The 20,320-nt window shown below is 45.9% G+C and overlaps 1 protein-coding gene across 1 annotated transcript in view; it reads right to left on the reverse strand.

Annotated features, from left to right (window-relative positions):
• PTPRR (protein tyrosine phosphatase receptor type R) overlaps nucleotides 1-20,320 on the reverse strand; it is a 129,755-nt gene that overhangs the window by 68,236 nt on the left and 41,199 nt on the right. Inside the window, exons 3-5 of the mRNA XM_030214430.1 lie at nucleotides 7,810-7,923; nucleotides 5,856-6,011; nucleotides 1,742-1,852 (exon numbers count right to left, since the gene is read on the reverse strand). Coding sequence (XP_030070290.1) covers nucleotides 1,742-1,852; nucleotides 5,856-6,011; nucleotides 7,810-7,923 — 381 coding nt within the window. The remainder of the gene's footprint in view (nucleotides 1-1,741; nucleotides 1,853-5,855; nucleotides 6,012-7,809; nucleotides 7,924-20,320) is intronic.

Raw genomic sequence — 20,320 nt, forward strand, 5'->3', positions numbered from 1 at the left:
CATGTCTGTACTAATCAGTTAGCAGAGCTACATTACCGAATGCCCAGTCTCTGCCTCTTTGAATATTTACTAGGGCTGAGCACATTTTTATTCAAAATTTTACTAAACTCTTAAATTTAGGAGTATAAAAAGTGGGTGGAAAAAGGGGCGGACTTTTTTAGGTGTGATATATAGACTCTAGGTTCATAAATCTAGACAAATAAATTTATGAGCATAACTTTTAAGCTCCCAAATTCAGGATGGATTTTCAGCTGAAAAGTTATGCTTCTAAGGGGCCCTTTTACTAAGCCGCGTAGGCCAAATGTGTGCCAAATCGGAGTTACCGCCTGGTTACCACATGGCCCTTGCGGTAATTTCATTTTTGGCTTGCGTCCGCTACACGTGTCTGAAAATGATTTTTTATTTTCTGACACAACGTGGCATTTGACGCACGTAGGTCATTACCGCCTGGATTCTTTAACGCTAGGTCAATGGCTGGCGGTAAGGTCTCAGACACAAAATGGACATGGGGCAATTTTGATTTTGCCACACGTCCATTTTTGGAAAAAAAAGGCCTTTTTTTACAGGCCCGCTAAAAAAATGGATTGGCGCGTGCCCAAAACCTGCGCCTACACTACCGTGAGCCATTTTTCAGCGCATCTTTGTAAAAGGACCCCTAAGTTTGACTGAAAATATGGCACAGATTTAGGATCCTTAAATTTAGGAGCTCAGCATTTTCTGAATATTAGGCATATACAGTGAAACCTCGGTTTTCGTTGACGTCGGTTTTGGTCGGTTTTGGATTTCGTTGATTTTTTCTACTAGAAATTTGTCTCGGATTTCATCGGTTGCCTCAGATTTCGTCGAACAAGAAGGACGTCCATCTCCCAATTTGTATCGGAAGATGGACGTCCTTCTCCCAATTTTGGGCATCCTCGTTAATTGCCTCGGTTTTCATCGGTTTTGGATTTCGCCAATTGTTTTCGGACTGATTATCGATGAAAACCGAGGTTTCACTGTATATATATATATATATATATATATGGATCCAACTTCTCCTTCTTAGGCAGCCAACTCTGGAATGCCCTCCCCAGACCCATCCGATCAATCAGTAACTATCTACCCTTCCGGAAATCACTAAAAACCCATCTGTTCAAACAAGCCTACCCAAATGACCCAAATTAATCCTATGAACCCGTCTACCCAGCACATATCCAAAAGACAAAGATAAAGACCCAGACTACATCTCCCACCAAATTTCCCTATGCTTATCCCATGTCCCATTCCCCCCTCCCGCCTACTCTACCCCTCCTCCAATGCTTACCTACCCCTTGCTCATACCTCTCCTACTCCCTTCACCCTTGTCCATCTCTACCTACCTATCTCTTTCATTATTCTGCTATAATTAACTTATATTTTCTCTATCAATACTCTGTAATCCATATTATTATTATGTAAGCCGCATTGAACCTGCTTTGAGTGGGAAAGCGCGGGGTACAAATGCAATAATAAATAAATATATATATATACTTTTGGCAAGTGAAAATGCAGCTAAATGCGTAGTGAGCCTCTGCCCGATGAACTCCATATTTTACACACATAAATCACAAATAAGGTTGGAAAATGTATCCCTAAATCTATACTTCATTTTATATAAGTACACAGAAAACACACACGTTGTGTCAGACTCCTCAAACCCCCCAGTCATAAAATGGGAACTTATGTGAGAAAGAGACCATAAAAATGTAAATGCCAGACTTACCATTAAACAAGTTATAATAATGAGAAAGATACTAAGAAATATGACGACTGCATAAAATCCTTCCTTGCTCCACAATTTATCAGCTTCGCGCTGCCCCTGTAGAACATTTTTCTAAAAATAAAGAATAAAAAGTAGTTATTCAGTGACTAGGGTGGATCAGAAAACTCTCCTCTGTCACAAGGACAACTTCTCTCCTGTACCTCCAGTCCTAAACGAAGCCACAGGTGCATTGCCCCGGGCCTAAGACTGAGAGCGAACCGGTCAAAGATCTCCACTGCTAATGCCGGAACAATCATCCCACGCAGGCTGGAGTGTTTTCAGCTAAGCAAACAGTCGTGTTCTTTCTGGGAAACTAGCAGGCCCTTCAGATGCCAGGGTAAAGCTCATCCCAGTACTTAGGAAATTGCTTATCCTGGCCTCTTTCATTACTTCTTCCATCTCCTCCCCCAACACCTACACACTTGCCCGTCCAGAGACCTCCCCCCTCCCTTTAGAATGCGGTGCAAACAGGTAGAAAGGAAAACTGGGAGATTAATGAGCAAGAGACTCCAGAATAATAACAACTTTCCCCTATTGTGCTACTTGTAACTTGTTCTGAACTATTTCCAGGGCTTCTACGCTCCATGTAGAGCAAGGTCCAGCTGTACTGTATCATTCCACGAGAAACCAAGATCTGTGACAGCGTGTGGCCGTCGCTCCCAACCGCTTTCCCAGTTTTGCTTCAAGACTAACAAGGAAAACATAAAAGGAGGAGTAAATCCAGGACCTCACGGTCGTGTAGATGACGACAAAGTAGTGAGGCAAAAGACAATGGGGATTTCCAAAGTTTAAGGACCTTTAATAGAGTAGAGAGGTTTGGTAGCCGTGTTAGTCCACTCTTAAAAGTTATCAATAGAAATCAAACAAAATAAAACATGGAAAAGAAAATAAGGTGATACCTTTTTTATTGGACATAACTTAATACATTTCTTGATTAGCTTTCGAAGGTTGCCCTTCTTCGTCAGATCGGAAATAAGCAAATGTGGTAGATGACAATATATATAAGTAAGTATAAGCAAAACATCCAATGAAATGCTTGGATGTTTCACTTATATATACTGTCATCTACCACATTTGCTTATTTCCGATCTGACGAAGAAGGGCAACCTTCGAAAGCTAATCAAGAAATGTATTAAGTTATGTCCAATAAAAAAGGTATCATCTTATTTTCTTTTCCATGTTTTATTTTGTTTGATTTCTATTGAGGACCTTTAATGTAATGACAAATTCAACACATCTGGGACCCGACACGGCCATGTTTCGGTGTGTGAGCCTGCCTCAGGGGTCAACAAACCTGTGAGCATGTGTCGATGGAAATATAGATAACATATGTTGATAGAGTAAGTCCAATGCTAAAAAAATTGCAGTGCCCTGCTGGGGTAAACAGCTCCAGGGAAAACCAGTGAAGTACAATGTGTGTTGAGTTTGTGACTACATTAAAGGTCCCTAAACTTTGGAAACCCTCGTTGTCTTTGTCTCACTACTTTGTCGCTGATTTCAAGACTTACAGGTCTACAGCTCACATCCTTGCTTTGCTGCATCAACAAAGCAAGAAATACCTGGCCCTCTGTGTTCCCTTACCCCCTGGCACTCTCCTGCTTTTCTATTCATCAGCTCAATGTGATCTCCTTTCTACATGCCGTTTCCTGATCTTTCCACTATTCAGCACAGCTGACAGGTGCAAATGTAAGGAAACCATCCATTCATATTTTTATGGATCCTCCCCACCGTCAGGGTTGATATTCACAGAATAGCAAAAAAAAATAGAGACATTCACATAAGCAGGGAATGCTTCAATTAAATAATGTAATAAATCAAGAAACCCAGTGCAAACATTATTTAAATAACAACGATACAGTATGATAATGCAAACACATTAGCGGAGCCTCGGAGGTAACTCGTTTCACACAGGGTACAAAGCCCTGTGCCTCACCTAAATTATCACCGGCTCTGAATGCTAATGTGAAGTGAAAATACTTTACAAATGTAAAAAAAAAAAAATTTCAAAATCTAATCCATAACTCTATTCGTTGCCCGGTTACCGCTGGGTTACTGCGGGAGTCCTTACTGCCACTTCAATGGGTGGCTATAAGTGTTCCCTGCATGGCCACATGGTAAGACTAATTTTACCTTATGGCCATATTTTTTCAGGGGCTTTTTACCCGCTGTGATAAAAAGGGCCCTGGCGCATGGGAAAAACAGTCCCCGCTGCTACTACAGGGTCTTTTTTTCCCACAGCTTAGTAAAAAGAGCCCTTACTGAGCTGAACTCCACTGGAGGGATTAGAGGAGGTCATAAGTATTGCCATACTGGCAAAGACCAAAGGTCCATCAAGCCCAGCATCCTGTTTCCAACAGTGGCCAAACCAGGCTGCAAGTACCTGGCAAGATCCCAAAACAGTACAATACATTTCATGCTGCTTATCCTAGAAATAGTGGATTTTCCCCAAGTCCAATTTAATAATGGTCTATGGACTTTTCCTTTAGGAAGCCGTCCAAACCTTTTTTAAAACCCCGCTAAGCTAACCACCTTTACCACATTCTCTGGCAACGAATCCCAGAGTTTAATTACACGTTGAGTGAAGAAACATTTTCTCTGATTCATTTTAAATTTACTTCCTTTGTAGCTTCATCGAATGCCCCCTAGCCACTCATTATTTTATAGACCTCTATCATATCTCCCCTCAGCCGTCTTTTCTCCAAGCTGAAGAGCCCTAGCCGCTTAGCCTTTCCTCATAGGGAAGATTGTAAGCTCCTTTGAGCAGGGACCGTCCTTCTTTGTTTATTTTGTACAGCGCTGCGTAACCCTAGTAGCGCTCTAGAAATGTTAAGTAGTAGTAAGTCGTCTCATCCCCTTTATCATTTTCGTCGCCCTTCTCTGCACCTTTTCTAATTCCACTATATCTTTTTTGAGATGCGGCGACCAGGTCTGTTTGCTCTCTCCAAATGCCAAAACTGGCAAGGGAAAGTAGACTCTGAGACAGAGTCAGGATAATGCACAGTTATGTTTCTAAAGTCACAAAGATAAATGGACATGAGCCGGCATACATTGTGCCTGGCTTTGAAGTCGTCACTGTTTCCTACATTTATTTTGCTAAAATTAATGTCTATGCTACATATCCATTTCTCCTGTATTTTAGAACATGCGCTACATCAGCGGATTCTGCTCTTACTCATAAAACTTGAGATGTTCTGACCTGCGCACCTCAATTCTGATTTTTACCACCTGTTAAAATGGGGCTGCCCAAATATAGCAATATATACAGTATATATTACCCGCTAAATACAGGAATATTTGGAAAATCTAAAGGAAACATCTCAAATTTTCCCCCAGATATTTTACTGAAAATTGATATAGTTATACTAAAGAGAGTGCATTGTGTTGCATGGCCACTAGGTAGTGCTGTTCTGCTGTAGGAGTTAAAGGTCTGTTCTTTTTTCAAGGGGATGGGACTCAATCATGGTCTAAAGCCTCCTTGAATATATTAGAACAAGCTCGGGGTCCTTTTACTAAAGTGCACTGAAAAATGGCCTGCGGTAGTGTAGACGCGTGTTTTGGGTGCGCGCAGAATCATTTTTTAGCACCTGCCTTTTACCCGCTGCGGTAAAAGGGGGCCTCGGTGTGCGTCAAAAACACACGTTGATACCAGCACAGGCCCCCCCTTTTGCCACAGCTTCATAAAAGGGGCCCTAAGCTAGGTTAGGTGGTAACATGTGTCTAACACGACAACATGGCCTAAACTGGACTCGCTAAAACGTTCTGTGTTAAGTTTGCCATTTGTATGCCGTAACCATGCATTGTTTTGTTTGGGGTTTTTTTTGCAGGAGACATGTCTGGGGTGGAGAGTGCATATTCCTCCTCTGATAAGCAGTTTGTGCATCTACATTACTGCGCACATGGCCATAAAAATGGCCTTTGAGCGTGCATAAAACCCACGTAACGGGGCACTAAGCCCAATTCTTACTGCAGAGTCACAAGGACCATAATGGGAACTGAACTCAGTTCCTCTAACCATTAGGCTTCGTCTCCACTCCAAAATACACCCATCATACTCTTACGCTTAACAAAAACTTACCTCGGGGGAGACTTCAATAATCCCAAACTGGGACAACCGTTGGTGCAAAATATTGATATTAAGCACGTTCAACACCTCTTCAGAAGACAGAGCCTCAGCGGAACCCGGTTTCCCATTTACTGGAGACACAAATAATTCCACACAATTTTTCTTCCCCTGGTAAAATGAAAATGTTATAAATGTATACAAAATATTTTGGAACAGTTAAGACATGCTGTGATTCTTTTTTTAGGCTGCTTTTGAGAAAAGGAAACACTCATTTCTTTCCATACCCCCCCCCCCCCCCCCCAACCACCACCACCACCACCACCACCACCATGGCAGACTAAAAGTACATGAAATTGAAGTAATTGGAGGTTCATGAGACTCAGCAGGAGCAGGCAAAACTCTGAATTTCTTTGAATTATCTAAACCTTTGATGGTCCCATCCTAAAAAATCCCAAACAACTCAGGGCTGGGCTGTTCTCCCAGATTTACACATAAATTTGGGGGGTATTCAGAGAAACACATTATCTTGCAATATTTTACAACTGCAAATGCCGAAATGAAATGACACTTCAACCCTGCCCAAGTCCAGATTATTTGGAAAAATATTTCAGTCAGAACTGAATTAGCTTAATTTAATTTTACACAGTGTTTTATAACACACACTTTTCAGCCGAAGACCATAACAGTCATAGGGGGTCTTTTACTAAGGCAAACTAGTGTTTTTAGTGCACGCTAAAGACAGGCGAGCACTAAACGCTAGAGATGCCAATATATTCCTGTGGGCATCTCTAGTGTTTACCGTGCGCCTATTTTAGAATGCGCTAAAAATGCCAGTGCGCCTTAGTAAAAGTCCCCCATAATAAATATCAAGCACAAATCATGTCAACTGTTCAATTGTTCCCCCCCCCCCCTCCCTCTTCCAAAATCCTAACCTACAGAAAAAGAAAAAATATTGAGGAAATAGCTATGACCGAAGCAGGTTGAAGATGACCGACTAACTGGGGAAACCAGGAATAAAAATTCATAGTCCCTGAACTATAATATTTAATAAAAATAAAACAGGAAGGAATGCAACCTGGTAAAATGATATCCAGGGATAAACTTTAGGAATCTGAGGAAGGGTTCTGTGTGGTCTTAAAAACTTGCATTACTATATCTGCTTATTATTTTTACCTTGCTATAATAAAAAAAAAGTGTCAAAACCTCTCTCAACCCAAATCTAAAACCTCTAGGTAGACTGCACTATACGGTGATGGATATGAAGAAACAAAGGCGATATGGTATGCATGTTGTGAGCAGGGGCGTAGCCAGACCTTGGCGGGAGGGGGGTCCAGAGCTCGAGGTGAAGGGGCACATTTTAGCCCCCCCTGGTGCCACCGACCCCCCCCTGCCATTTTTGACCTCCCCCCCCCACTGCCGCCACCACCAACTTTGACCTCCCTAGCGCCAACCCTTTCGACCCCCACTTCCTACCACCGCCAACCCTCCCATCGCCGTTGGGTACCTTTGCTTCCAAAGTCCTCTTCTCCGGCACAGCCGTGTTGCTGATCTGCAAGGCTTCTGTTTCTGTGAGTCTGACGTCCTGCACGTCAGACTCACAGAAACAGAAGCCTGTTTGGCCACGTTGCTGATCTGCAAGGACAGGCTTCTGTACGTACAGGACGTCAAACTCACAGAAAGAGAAGCCTTGCAGATCAGCAATGCGGCCGCGCCGGAGAAGAGGACTTCGGCTGGTGGGGGTTGGGAACCCCCACCAGCAAAGGTACCTGAGGGTGCTGGAGGGGGAGGGTTGGCCAGGGCCAAATCTACGGGGGCTCATGCCCCCGTGGCCTCACGAAGCTACGCCCCTGGTTGTATGATTTGGAGTTTAAATGGTAATATTAAGGTACAGTGCAGTGTACGATGCCGAAGCACAGTCTTTTCCATGCAGTAATCTTAATTATGCATCTGCCAGACTTTTGCTTACATTAAGATGATTGATGTGGACTTGCTGTGGTGGTAACCCCAGAGCTGCAGCCACCCCTTGACGGAAGATCCGAAGCAATGTGGCATTGAATTTGTTCACATCCATCTGCAGTGTCTAGAACAAGCAGAAAGAGAGTCATTGTAGACAGAATCAAGTCAATCTCCCATTGCGTTTCTTGTGGAAAGATGCCACGTTTGCCCTTCCTCCACCTCCCATGTCTACTTGAACCACTCACAAGCTGTGAAAAGCAGAAAAGTTTGATGTCCTCCTGAAGACCCACCTGCATATCTGGTGGGTCTTTATAATAAGCTGTGCTACACTTTAATGCATCGCTTTACTCCTGATTTTCTGGTGCTGATCTCACTCCTGATGGCGTAAGACTTTTCAGCGCAGAAAAAAAATCTGAAATAAAACCAATACACTAAAGGGTGGCAGCGTGGTGCTGGGCATTCAAAACACATGCAAAAAAACTGGAATCTAAGGGCCCCTTTTACTAAACTGCGGCAAAAGGGGACCTGGCTGCCGTCGGCAAGGTGTTTTTCACGTGCGCCAAGGCCCCCTTTTACCGCAGTGGGTAAAAGGAAAGTCTCTTTCCTGCAGGATGTGGCCATGCAGCAAGTAAAGCATTTCTGCGCAGCCATTTCAGGGGGGGAGACCCTTACCGTCACCCACTGAGGTGGCGGTAAAGACTCCCGCACTAACCTGGCGGTAATTGGGCAGCGCATGACACTGCCCAATTACCTCCAGGTACACTCCAGCGCTACAAAAATAAACATATTTTTGTAGTGCCGGATATGACGATGCACTAGGGGTGGGAAGTACCACTGGGCTGCTGTGGTAGCCTGGCGGTACTTCCTGTCTAGCCAATGGTAAGCCCGTGTTGGGCTTACCGCCAATTTGTAAAAGGACCCCTTCAATGTGGAAAGTTACCATGTTGGTGAGGTAACAATTACCGTGTGCTAATTCACGTGCTAATTGTCTAATGCACTTTAGTAAAAGGCCCCGTAATCTTTTCCAAAGTGTCCAATCCAAATTTTTCCAAAGCATACATACGCTCATAGGACTGGTCAGCAATCTGCAAACATACTACTACTACTACTACTTAGCATTTCTAAAGCGCTACTAGGGTTACGCAGCGCTGTACAAGTTTAAACATGGGGAAGGACAGTCCCTGCTCAAGAGAGCTTACAATCTAAAGGTAACAACTATGTAGTCAGTGTAGGTATCATGAATGGGGAAGGTGGTTAGGCACCAAAAGCAAGGGAGAAGAGATGGGCTTTGAGTAAGGACTTGAAAATGGGCAGGGAGGGCGCATGGCGTATGGGCTCGGGAAGTCGGTTCCAGGCATAAGGTGATGCGAGGCAGAAGGGGTGAAGTCTGGAGTTAGCGGTGGTGGAGAAGGGTACAGATAGGAGTGATTTGTTCTGAGAGCGGAGGTTACGGGTGGGAACATACGGGGAGAGGAGGGAAGAGAGGTAATGGGGGGCTGCAGATTGAGTGCACTTGAAGGTCAATAGGAGAAGCTTGAACTGTATACGGTAGCAGATCGGGAGCCAGTGAAGCGACTTGAGGAGAGGGGTGATATGAGAGTATCGGTTCACGTGGTAGATAAGACGTGCGGCGGAATTTTGGACAGATTGAAGGGGGGATAGGTGGCTAAGTGGGAGGCCAGCGAGGAGAAGGTTGCAATAGTCAAGACGAGAGGTAACGAGCGAGTGGACGAGGGTTCGGGTGGTCTGTTCAGAGAGGAATGGGCGAATTTTGCTAATATTATAGAGGAAGAAGCGACAGCTGTCTGCTGGATATGGGCAGAGAAGGAGAGGGAGGAGTCGAAAATGACTCTGAGATTGCGGGCTGAAGAGACGGGGAGGATGAGGGCGTTGTCAACAGAGACGGAGAGTGGGGGAAGAGGAGAGGAGGGTTTGGGTGGAAAGACAAGGAGCTCGGTCTTTGCCATGTTCAGTTTCAGATGCCGGTTGGACATCCAGGCGGCGATGTCTGAAAGGCAGGCCGAAACTTTGGCCTGGGTTTCGACTGTGATGTCGGGAGTGGAGAGGCAGAGCTGGGTGTCATCGGCATAGAGATGGTACTGGAAACCATGTGATGAGATCAGCGAGCCCAGGGAAGAGGTGTATATCGAGAAAAGAAGCGGTCCAAGGACAGATCCTTGAGGAACCCCAACAGAGAGCGGGACGGGGGTGGAAGAAGAGCCATTAGAAATTACTCTGAAGGTGCGTTGAGAAAGATACGAGGAGAACCAGGAGAGGACGGAGCCCTGGAACCCAAATGAGGACAGAGTGTCAAGAAGTAGATTATGATTGACGGTGTCATAGGCGGCAGATAGGTCGAGGAGGATAAGGATGGAATAGTGTACGTCCAGACCAGCTTCTCTAATTGCAATCGTTTACCCCAATGACTATTAAAATACTGTGTCCATTCGGTATGATACAGTCAACGCAAACATCATTGTTCAACTGTCGAGCATCAATGTTTATGGTGAAAGCACAATATTTTAATAGTCATTGAGGTCGATGAGTATAATTACAGAAACTGAATATCTGTGAATCACTGACCGACCCTATGACTGTATATTTTGGAAAGGGCCAGTTTAACATTATACTGGGGCTTTAGGCAAACATACATTTGCAGCCCCTCTCCCCCGCTACCCTGGAGCCTCTTATATTTCTTTTCTCACCCTGCTGAGTCATGCTCATTTTCCCTGATCTTCTCTCCGCACCCCCCCTTCCCCCCAACCACCCACCCAGATCTCTCCCATATTTCATCTCTCCAAAAGCAGCAGGGAAATTGCACAGCTGAAGTAAATGTGTCTATTTTTGATACTGTTTCATGGTAGTTCTATTATTGAGTTTCAATTTACTGTTTTCAAGTTTACCTCATTTATGGGTCCTTTTACTGAGTTGTGCCGATAAATGGCCTGCACTGTTGTAGGCACGCGTATTGGACGCGCGCAGGTCCATTCTTTAGCACGCTTGCAAAAAAGGCCTTTTTTTTGGCCGAAAATGGACGTGTGGCAAAATTAAAATTGGTGCCTATCCATTTAGGGCCTGAGATCTTATCACCACCTATTGACTTAGTGGTAAGGTCTTAGGCGTTAACCGGGCGGTAATCGTCAGCGCACGTACACTGCCGATTACTGCCCGGTTCGCGCCATGTGGAAGAAAATAAAAGATATTTTCTGTCACGTGTAAAAAACGGAATTAACACCCGGACCACGTGGTAGCCGGGCATTAGTTCCAAATTGACACACATTGGACGCGTGTCGGCACCTGCGCAACTTAGTAAAAGGGCCCCTTAATGTATTCATGTTTATTCTTGGTTGTTTTACTATTGTTATGCTGTTAACACAATTGTAAGTTTGATGTTAAACTGTACCTGTTGTACACCGCCTTGGGTGAATCTCTTCAGAAAGGCGATTAATAAATGCCAATAAATAAATAATCATTTGTGAATGAGCATGTGTAGGTAATCGGGAAGCATATGCTTCAAATGTAGTGACTTAACAGTTATTGCCACAGAGTTGCAAGTTCCAGGTAGATTCTGGAGAGAGATTTTAGACCAGTTCTGGATGTCTGATAACCCTCTCCTGGTGCGATATTTGAAGCTGTAGATCTGATTTTAATGAACAAAATCAACAGCCCATTGAATTGGTATGTAAGTTCAAAACCAGGACAGGCCAAAACGTCTCCCTCCTAGAAGTGGGTAACTTGAGGAGTGGCCTAGTGGTTAGAGCACCGGTCATGCAAACCACAGGTGGCCAGTTGAAATCCCACTGCTGCTCCTTGTGATCTCGGGCAAGTCACTTAACCCTCCATTGCCTCAGGTACAAACTTAGATTGTAAGCCCTCCTGGGACAGAGAAATATCCAGAGTACCTGAATGTAACTCACCTTGAGCTACTACTGGAAAAGGTGTGAGCAAAATCTAAATAAATAAATAAAGATTCTAGAATTCTAAAGAATAACAAGGTTCCATGCAGAATTTCAAAGTGTATCAACATTCCATGTAGAACCCCAAAGAGTAACAGGATCCTTTGGGGTGGAGGAGTGGTTAGAACACCAGTCTTGCAATCCAGAGGTGGCCAGTTGAAATCCCACTGCTGCTCCTTGTGATCTTGGGCAAGTCACTTAACCCTCCATTGCCTCAGGTACAAACTTAGATTGTGAGCCCTCCTGGGGCAGAGAAATATCCAGAGTACCTGAATGTAACTCACCTTGAGCTACTACTGAAAAAGCTGTGAGCAAAATCCAGATAAATAAATTGACAGCTCTGGAGCAGTGGGTTGAGAACCAGAGAAATTGGGCAAGTTATTTCCACCCTCTACTGCCTCTGGTTTACCGCCTACTGATTTCTACCATGAGCTAAAAATGCTAAAAGACCCCCTCAACAGGGTACATTTCAAGGGGCTGAAAATGTTCCTTTGCTTAGTATTGCACAGATATATTTGTACCACTGGACCTTTTCACTCCAGCCCATATTTTGAAAGGAAAGCTCAGTTTGTGTGACAGAGACACAGAAACATATGAACACGCATGCACTCTCATGCCGCAAATGCTTGCACTTTCTCTCTTCAGACACACATATGTTGCAGGTCTCCTTCTTTAGATATAAGCACTTGCACATGCTTGGACTTTCACTCTTCACGCACACATATGCAACTCACTCTGTCACTTTTTAGACAGATCTACAAATTGTTCTGCTTTCCAAAAATACTAGGACTAGGGGGTATGCGATGAAGCTACAATGTAGTAAATTTAAAATGAATCTGAGAAACTTTTTCTCCACTCAATGTGTAATTAAACTCTGGAATTCATTGCCAGAGAATGTGGTAAAGGTGATTAGCTTAGCGGAGTTTAAAAAAAGGTTTGGATGGCTTCCTAAAGGAAAAGCCCATAGACCGTTATTAAATGGACTTGGAGAAAATCCACTATTTCTGGGATAAGCAGTATAAAATGTTTTGTACATTTTTGGGATCTTGCCAGGTATTTGTGACCTGGATTGGCCACTGTTGGAAACAGGATGCTGGGCTTGATGGACCTTTGGTCTGTCCCAGTATGGAATACTTATGTACTTACTTGGGATTCTGAATGGAATCTTGACACTCTTTGGGGTTCTACATGGAATGTTGCTACACTTTGAAATTCTGCATGGAACCTTGTTATTCTTTAGAATTCTAGAACCTTGCTGCTCTTTGGGGTTCTACATGGAACGTTGCTACTATTTGGGTTTCTGCCAGGTATTTGTGACCTGGATTGGCCACTGTTGGAAACAGGATGTTGGGCTCGATGGACCTTTGGTCTTTCCCAGTGTGGCAATACTTATGTACTTACTGCCATGTGTACACGTTTACCAGAAGCAGAGCCAGGATGAAGCAAGTTGACGGCATGGGGGGAACGAGAGCGGACCTCCGCCGCCGCCGCACATTTTCACTGCAACAGGACAAAAGAAAATAGGCACCGGCAGAACTCTGTTTGGGGGAGCGCTCGCTCCCCTGGTGCCCCCCCTAGCTATGCCAGTACATTCAGTTTGTATTAGCCTATAGCTAATGTAAGATACTTCCTGCTTGGTGTTGTAAGCATTATGCTTATAGGTTAAATGTTGCATATCACCTCTTTTCTCCAGTCTTCTTGAGACCTGCTTTGCTCATACCTCAGCCAGGTGTAACCTCTGGCCAAGGTCCCCCCCCCCTCGGACAAGATGCTGCCCCTCCTTCCTACCTGCTGCTGGCACCTGGCATCTCCCCTTCGTGGTGTTACCCAGCAACGGCAGCGATTCCTGTTCGCTGCCCTGACGCCGGCACCCGCTTCTTCCCTTTACCGCAGCTGCCTGAGCCTCTGACAAAACAGGACGTTACATCAGAGAGGTGGCCGCAGTAAAGGGAAGAGGCGGGTGCTGGCGGCAGGGAAGCGCATTGCAGTTGCCGCCGCTACCGGGTAACGCTGAGGAGATGCCTGCTCCCTGAAGAGTGCCACCTGAGACCCCTGCCTCAGGTGGCCTAATGGTCAGGCCGCCCCTGCCTCTGGCTCCATTGGTCAGTTACAGAGCCCCCTGGGCAGTCTCTCTATCTTCTTCTCCCAACGGACAAAATCTCCAGCTCGGCTTTAGCGCGGCAAGGCGAGTCTCACAGGCCTCTTCTTTCCTCTTTCAACCTCGCAAATCCCTTCAGCTCTTTTTACTGGTTGAACCGCGGCATTCACCTCCATGCATTTCCCACGGAGGTCATTCATCCAATTAGCAGCCTGTCCTATTAGTGGCTGCTGAACTGGGAGAATTAATTCAGACAAACCCTGCCACAACAATCTTCGTGCAGTAAGTTTCTTCTTTTTTTTTACTTCTGTGTTAAACTTCTGGAAGCCAAGAGTTTGAGCAGTGGTGTACCGAGGGCGGGGCGGTGGGGACGGTCTACACACGAGTGCACGTTTCAAGGGGGGGGGGTGCAAGGAACCCCTGCTCCCTCTGATGTTACTTCCTGTTCCGGGGCAGGGAATCGGCAGAGACGACAGCTGCGCGGCTGCTCCCAGAACCCCCAGGAGGTAAGAGAAACGCACCCGATTGAGGGAGTGGGGGGTTGGAGGTGATACGCCATGGGAGGATGCTGCACCCGGACTGGGGTGCGCAGTGGCGATCCGCCCCGGGTGGCAGCCGACCAAGGAATACTACTGAGTTTGAATATCCTCTATGAATGTTGGATTGGTTTAGCTCTCTAATTTTGCACTGGAGAAACAAGCGACTCAATGAAAACAAAAAACACATACAGCATACTCTCTCTCTCTCTCTCTTTCTGTTGCTCATGTGCTAATTAGGGTTGCCAACTTTTTGAAAGTTAAAAAGTTCACCATCTGCCTTGCCCAGTGCCGTAGCGAAGGCGGCTGACACCCGGGGCGGATCGCCGCTGCGCACCCCCTCCCCCAGGTGCAGCACGGCACCCCGCCCTTCGGCGCGCACCCTCCCCCCTTCGGTGCGCACCCTCCCCCCCCCCGGAGCGCATTCTTACTTGAATTAGGAAGCAAGGGGCGGGCGAGAGGGCCGATCCGCCCCCGAGTGCACGTCGCTGGGAGCTGCGTCGGCTCCGCTGGTTCCCTGCTCTCTCTGCCCCGGAACAGGAAGTAACCTGTTCCGGGGCAGAGGGAGCAGGGAACCAGTGGAGCCGACACCCCCCCCAGCGGCGTGCATCCGGGACGGACCACCCCACCGCCCCCCCTTCCTATGCCACTGGCCTTGCCCCACACCCAAAAGATAACCACTGTGAGGACAGAAGTTGCAGGCTTCAGCGCCTGCAGGCCACATTGACAGCTGAGGGGGTGGGGGGAGTACGAGAGATTAAACTCTTCAGCCCCCATTAAGCAACAGTTGCCCAACATAAATATCCTTCCCCCATATGGTATTAAAGCAAAACAAATTTTGCATCTACAGACTGACCCCTCCCCCCACTCTTCCCCTAATAATAGGCGCAGAGCAGAACTAGAACATTTCTCCATAAAAGTAAGGGGCCCTTTTGCTAAGCCTTGTAAACGTCTACGCACACCCAACGTGCGCCAAAATGGAGCTACTGAACAGCTACTGCATGGCCCTTGAAGTAATTTCATTTTTGGCGCGCATCCGCTACGCGCGCCTGAAATTTTTTTTATTTTCTAGCAGCGTTTGGTGTGTGTAGGTCATCACCGCCTGGTTACCAAGTGAGGCTTTACCGCTAGGTCAATGGCTGGCGGTAAGGTCTCAAACCCAAAATGGACGCAAGGCAATTTTGATTTTGCCGCACGTCCATTTTCATTAAATATTTTTTAAAAGGGCTTGTTTGCAGGCACGCTGAAAATGGATTGGCACGCGCCCAAAACCTGCGCCTACACTACCACAAGCCATTTTTCAGCGCACCTTAGTAAAAAGGACCCCTAAATTATGCAATTTATCTCTGACACACAGACACGAGCAGTTACACAGCTTTATGGCTGGCTTAAGCGCTGCTGCTGAAATTATATATAGATTCAGACTTATTTTCATCAAAGGAACGTAGGCACCTATTTTCCTTTATAGAACAGGCACCGCGGGATTTATAGGTACCGTGCCGAGCCTTTAAAGTGACTCTGAGTGTATCAACAGTCAATAAATATTTCGTCCGTACAGTTGCTGTTCCCTGGCTTCTTTTCTGAAAGACCGTCCCCGCTTCCCTACTTGTTTTGACTTTTTTGGGGGGCTGTGTTTGCTTTAGGGACTGCCGCACTCCTCCGTCTTTTGGTGTCCTTTTCTGTTTACCCTCTAATATGCAGCCAGGTTACTGGTTTTGTAACACTCAGCAGTAATAAGCAATTAATATTCCATAACATTAATATCTATAATAGGAACTGCAATGCACCACCACTTACCTGACTCTCTGAATGTTTTCTCTCTATACCTGACTGCTTAATTTTACTCTGGAATGGCGAATGCCATGATGGAAAATTGTAAGCCACATTGAGCCTGCAAATAGGCGGGAAAATGTGGGATACAAATGCAACAAATAAATAAATAATATATTTAATATTATATAACTGTAAAGGGTGAGCTACGAAAACATAACTTTGTGATGAGGAAGTGAAATCCTGAGCAGAACAGTCACACCAAGCCTTATTTATCAAGGGGGGGGGGGGGGGGCTCTTTAATGCCAAGGAGAAAACCTTTTTTCTAAATCAGTGCTATTGTTGGTTAGGCTGTCCTTGACAATATCACTGTTTATTTACTTATTTACTAGCTGTTAAACCCATAAAACGGGCGAGATATCCAGCTACCCTCCTCGCCGCCGCTCCCTACCCCCTCCGTGCCGGGCCCCCTGCACTGACCTGACAGCGCCTCTCACCTCCGTGTGAAAGCACTGCAGGCAGCAGCAGATCGCTGGTGAGAGGCGCTGTCAGGTCAGTGCAGAGGGCCCGATGCGGAGGAGGGCGGGAGTGGCAGCGGGGATGGGGGGGAGGGTGGAGGTTGCTGCGCGCGATGTTCGTTTCCAGGCGGCAGTGTCCGACAGTGACTCCGACTCCGCTTCCCTCTCTGTTCCGCCCTCTGACGTCATCACTTCTTGACGCGAGGGCGGGACAGAGAGGGAAGTCTCTACTGCGCATTTGCAGGTGAGTCGGTCGCTTGCCGTTTATATGTTTGATACACACTTGTATCCCACAACTATCCAAAAATGAGTTTCGGTTCATTGTGGCTTACATTTAACAGTTGTTAGAGATCAGATTGATTCAATTACATTTACAAGGTTAAAGTGAGAGACAAATATTAACTCAGGGGTCAGGTTTTCATTGATTCTTACAAGAGCACTCCGATCTTAATAATCCAGGGGGTCCTTTTATAAAGCTGTAGCAAACGGGATCCTGCGCTGGCGTTGGGACATGTTTTTCATGCGCCTGAGCCCCCCCTCCCCCTTTACCACAGCGGCTCAAAGGGAGATCTTTCTTGTTTTAAAGAAATGGCTGTGCGGCAAGTGAAGCGCTTGGGGCGTGGCCATTTTGGAGGGGAGCACTTACCGCCACTCACGCCAAACCGGCGGTAACCAGGCAGCATGCAGCACCGCCCAATTACCGCCGGGTACACACCGGCGCTCCAAAAATCAAATGGCGCACGCTGGGGGGTGAGAACTACCGCCGGGCTGCTGCGGTAGCGCGGCGGCACTTCTGTTTTAGCGAGCAGTAAGCCCACGTTGGGCTTACCGCTGCTTCGTCAAAGGACCCCCCTAATACCTTGCTGCTACGGTCAACTGAAAGCACCCCTCCCCCCACCCATTTTCATCTTGTGATGAGTCGGCACCCCCCAACAATACACTGTTTGCAGTGACCTGCATCACAGTTGAAGAAAGGAACAGTTATCATTGGGCACTGTCCATTTACCGTGATATTTAGATTGTAAGCTCTTTCGAGCAGGGACTGTCTCTTTGTACCAGGTGTTCAGCGCTGCGTGCGTGTGGTAGCGCTATACAAATTCTAATAATAATAATAATTATTATTATTATACTGCAACGCCTGGCAAAGCTGAGAACATCTTTCATCTTACCAGTCGAATGAACGAAGCGCACAATTTCCTAGCTATCTTTTGCATCAGTTCAGTACCTTGAATAAAACATACTGAACACCAGCGTTGGCCGACTCCGAGAATCAGTGAGCAGAACTTCCCCCTAACAACCAGAAAACAGGATGAGTAAAATGACTTAGCTCGTATCTCCTTATGGTTAAAAACCTAGTTGTTTTCAGAGCAGAATCGTTAGTTTTGTATCGTGTCGATTATTTTTCATCTGTAAGCAACGTCTTTCTGAACGCAGGAGTTTGTTATCGCAATCTGCTCTGTAGCTTGGGTTAAAGGCGGAACAGAAATACACAAACACAATACTTTTCGGTGCTGCTCTAGACGCAGCCTTTCGTTTTCCTGCACTTAATACTTTCTTTCCACCGCACCCAATGCACTACAGACAGTCAGAACACACTTTGTCCAACCTGTGGGATATTCTTACTTCTCCATGAGCTGCTGAGGTGCCTCCCCTTCCCTTTACAGGCGCATCCCGGTCTCATTCTGACTCTGGCAATGCAACAGCAGTAGGTCAGATTAGGTTTCTAAGAGATCCAGAAAGGAAGGTAAATGCTGTTTAGCGACTGGCAATGGATGGCATTGTTTCTAGAGACAAGAACGGTCCCAGCTCTGTTGAAATGGGCACCCCTGGGATGCACCCCAGGGGCTGCCTGTTCCTGCTGCTTTTACTGTAAGGGGAAGGCACGTGGAGGCTGTTCACAGTAATTAGCCACTCTGCAGAATGAAAGTTTGTAAGCTCAGGATAAGGTATTGCCATATGAGGAAATCATTTCGCCACCCAGAGTCCAGAAAGGCAGAAGAATTTCCTAAATATCTATAAATAGCCCCGGCGGAGAGGTGTTTTAATCAGGGCACCTGCAGAAACAGATCGTGTAAGAAATAGGCATAAAACTAGCTAATTGAAAAATAAAGTAGCAAATTGATACCTCTTTTCCCAGGGCTTACCTGCTTGATGCAGAGACGCTAAGGGTGGCCCATCCCAAAGCTGGAGATTTACCACCGCAATGCCGATGATTTAAGACCAGTGAGTGAGATTTCTTTCACTGGCCCCTGCCATGTCTTAAACCAGCTCTAGCATATATACATTCCAAAAACTGACATATTCTAATGAATGAAAAGAAAATAAAAAAAAAAAACTTTTTCTACCTTTGTTGTCTGGTAATTTTACTTGTGTTGGTCCCAGTCTCTGCTTTCCTCTGTCTTCTCGTAACTGTCAGGGTCTCCGTGTCTGTATGGCTCTTCCTTTCTCCTCATGCCCGCCATCCATATTCTGGCTGTATCCCTATCTGCCCTACCCAGCATCACCCCTGTACTAATTATTTTTATTTATTTATTGCATTTGTATCCCACCTTTTCCCACCTACTTGTAGGCTCAAAGTGGCTTACAGGGTGTGGTTATGACATAATCATTTCGTGATAACAAGTACAATTCTTATAGTTTGAATGCTGGTAAGAGAAGATAGGAATAGTCGTTTCATGATAATAAGTACAATTATTACTGTTTAAAGATTAGGTAAGGGAGGATAGATGGAAAGTGTTGGGTAAGTTAGAGGTGAGCTGTGGTAGCTGTGTGTTAGTGGTTAGGGTGGTGGACTTTGGTCCTGGGGAACTGAGGAACTGAGTTTGATTCCCACTGCCCCATGTAAGCCGCATTGAGCCTGCTATGAGTGGGGAAGCGCAGGGTACAAATGTAACAAAAATAAAATAGATACTATTGGAGATTCTACATGGAATGTTGCTACTATTAAAGATTCTACATGGAATGTTGCCACTATTGGAGATTCTACATGGAATGTTGCTATTCCACTAGCATTAAGCAGCACAATTGTAACAGGTAGGGGGGGATGGGCCTGGGTCCACCTGCCTAAAGTCCACTGCACCCCCTAACAACAGCTCCAGGGACCTGCATACTGCTGCCAGGGAGGTGGGTATGACATTTGAGGGTGAAAATAAAAAGTTGTGAAACATCATTTTTTGTGGTGGGAGGGGGTTGGTGACCACTGGGGGAGTCAGGGGAGGTCATCCCCGATTCCCTCTGGTGGTAATCTGGTCATTTAGGGCACTTTTTGGGGCCTTATTCGTGAAAATCAGGGTCCAGGAAAAGTGCCCTAAATTCTAGCTACAAACGCATACTTTTTTTCCATTATCGGCGAAAGGCGCCCATCTTTCCTCGGCCGATAACCACGCCCCAGTTCCACCTTCGCCACGCCTCAGACACGCCCCCGTCAACTTTGTACGCTTCCACGATGGAGTGCAGTTGAAAACGTCCAAAATCGGCTTTCCATTATACCAATTTATTCGTTTTTGTGAGATAAACGTCTATCTCCCGATTTGGGTCGAAATCTAGGCGTTTTTCTCTTTCAATTATAAGTTGGATAGCCTACAAACTACTTTTTTTTGTTGTTACATTTGTACCCCGCGCTTTCCCACTCATGGCAGGCTCA

The sequence above is a fragment of the Microcaecilia unicolor genome, chromosome 9 (genome assembly GCF_901765095.1).
Source record: "Microcaecilia unicolor chromosome 9, aMicUni1.1, whole genome shotgun sequence".
NCBI lineage: Eukaryota > Metazoa > Chordata > Amphibia > Gymnophiona > Siphonopidae > Microcaecilia > Microcaecilia unicolor.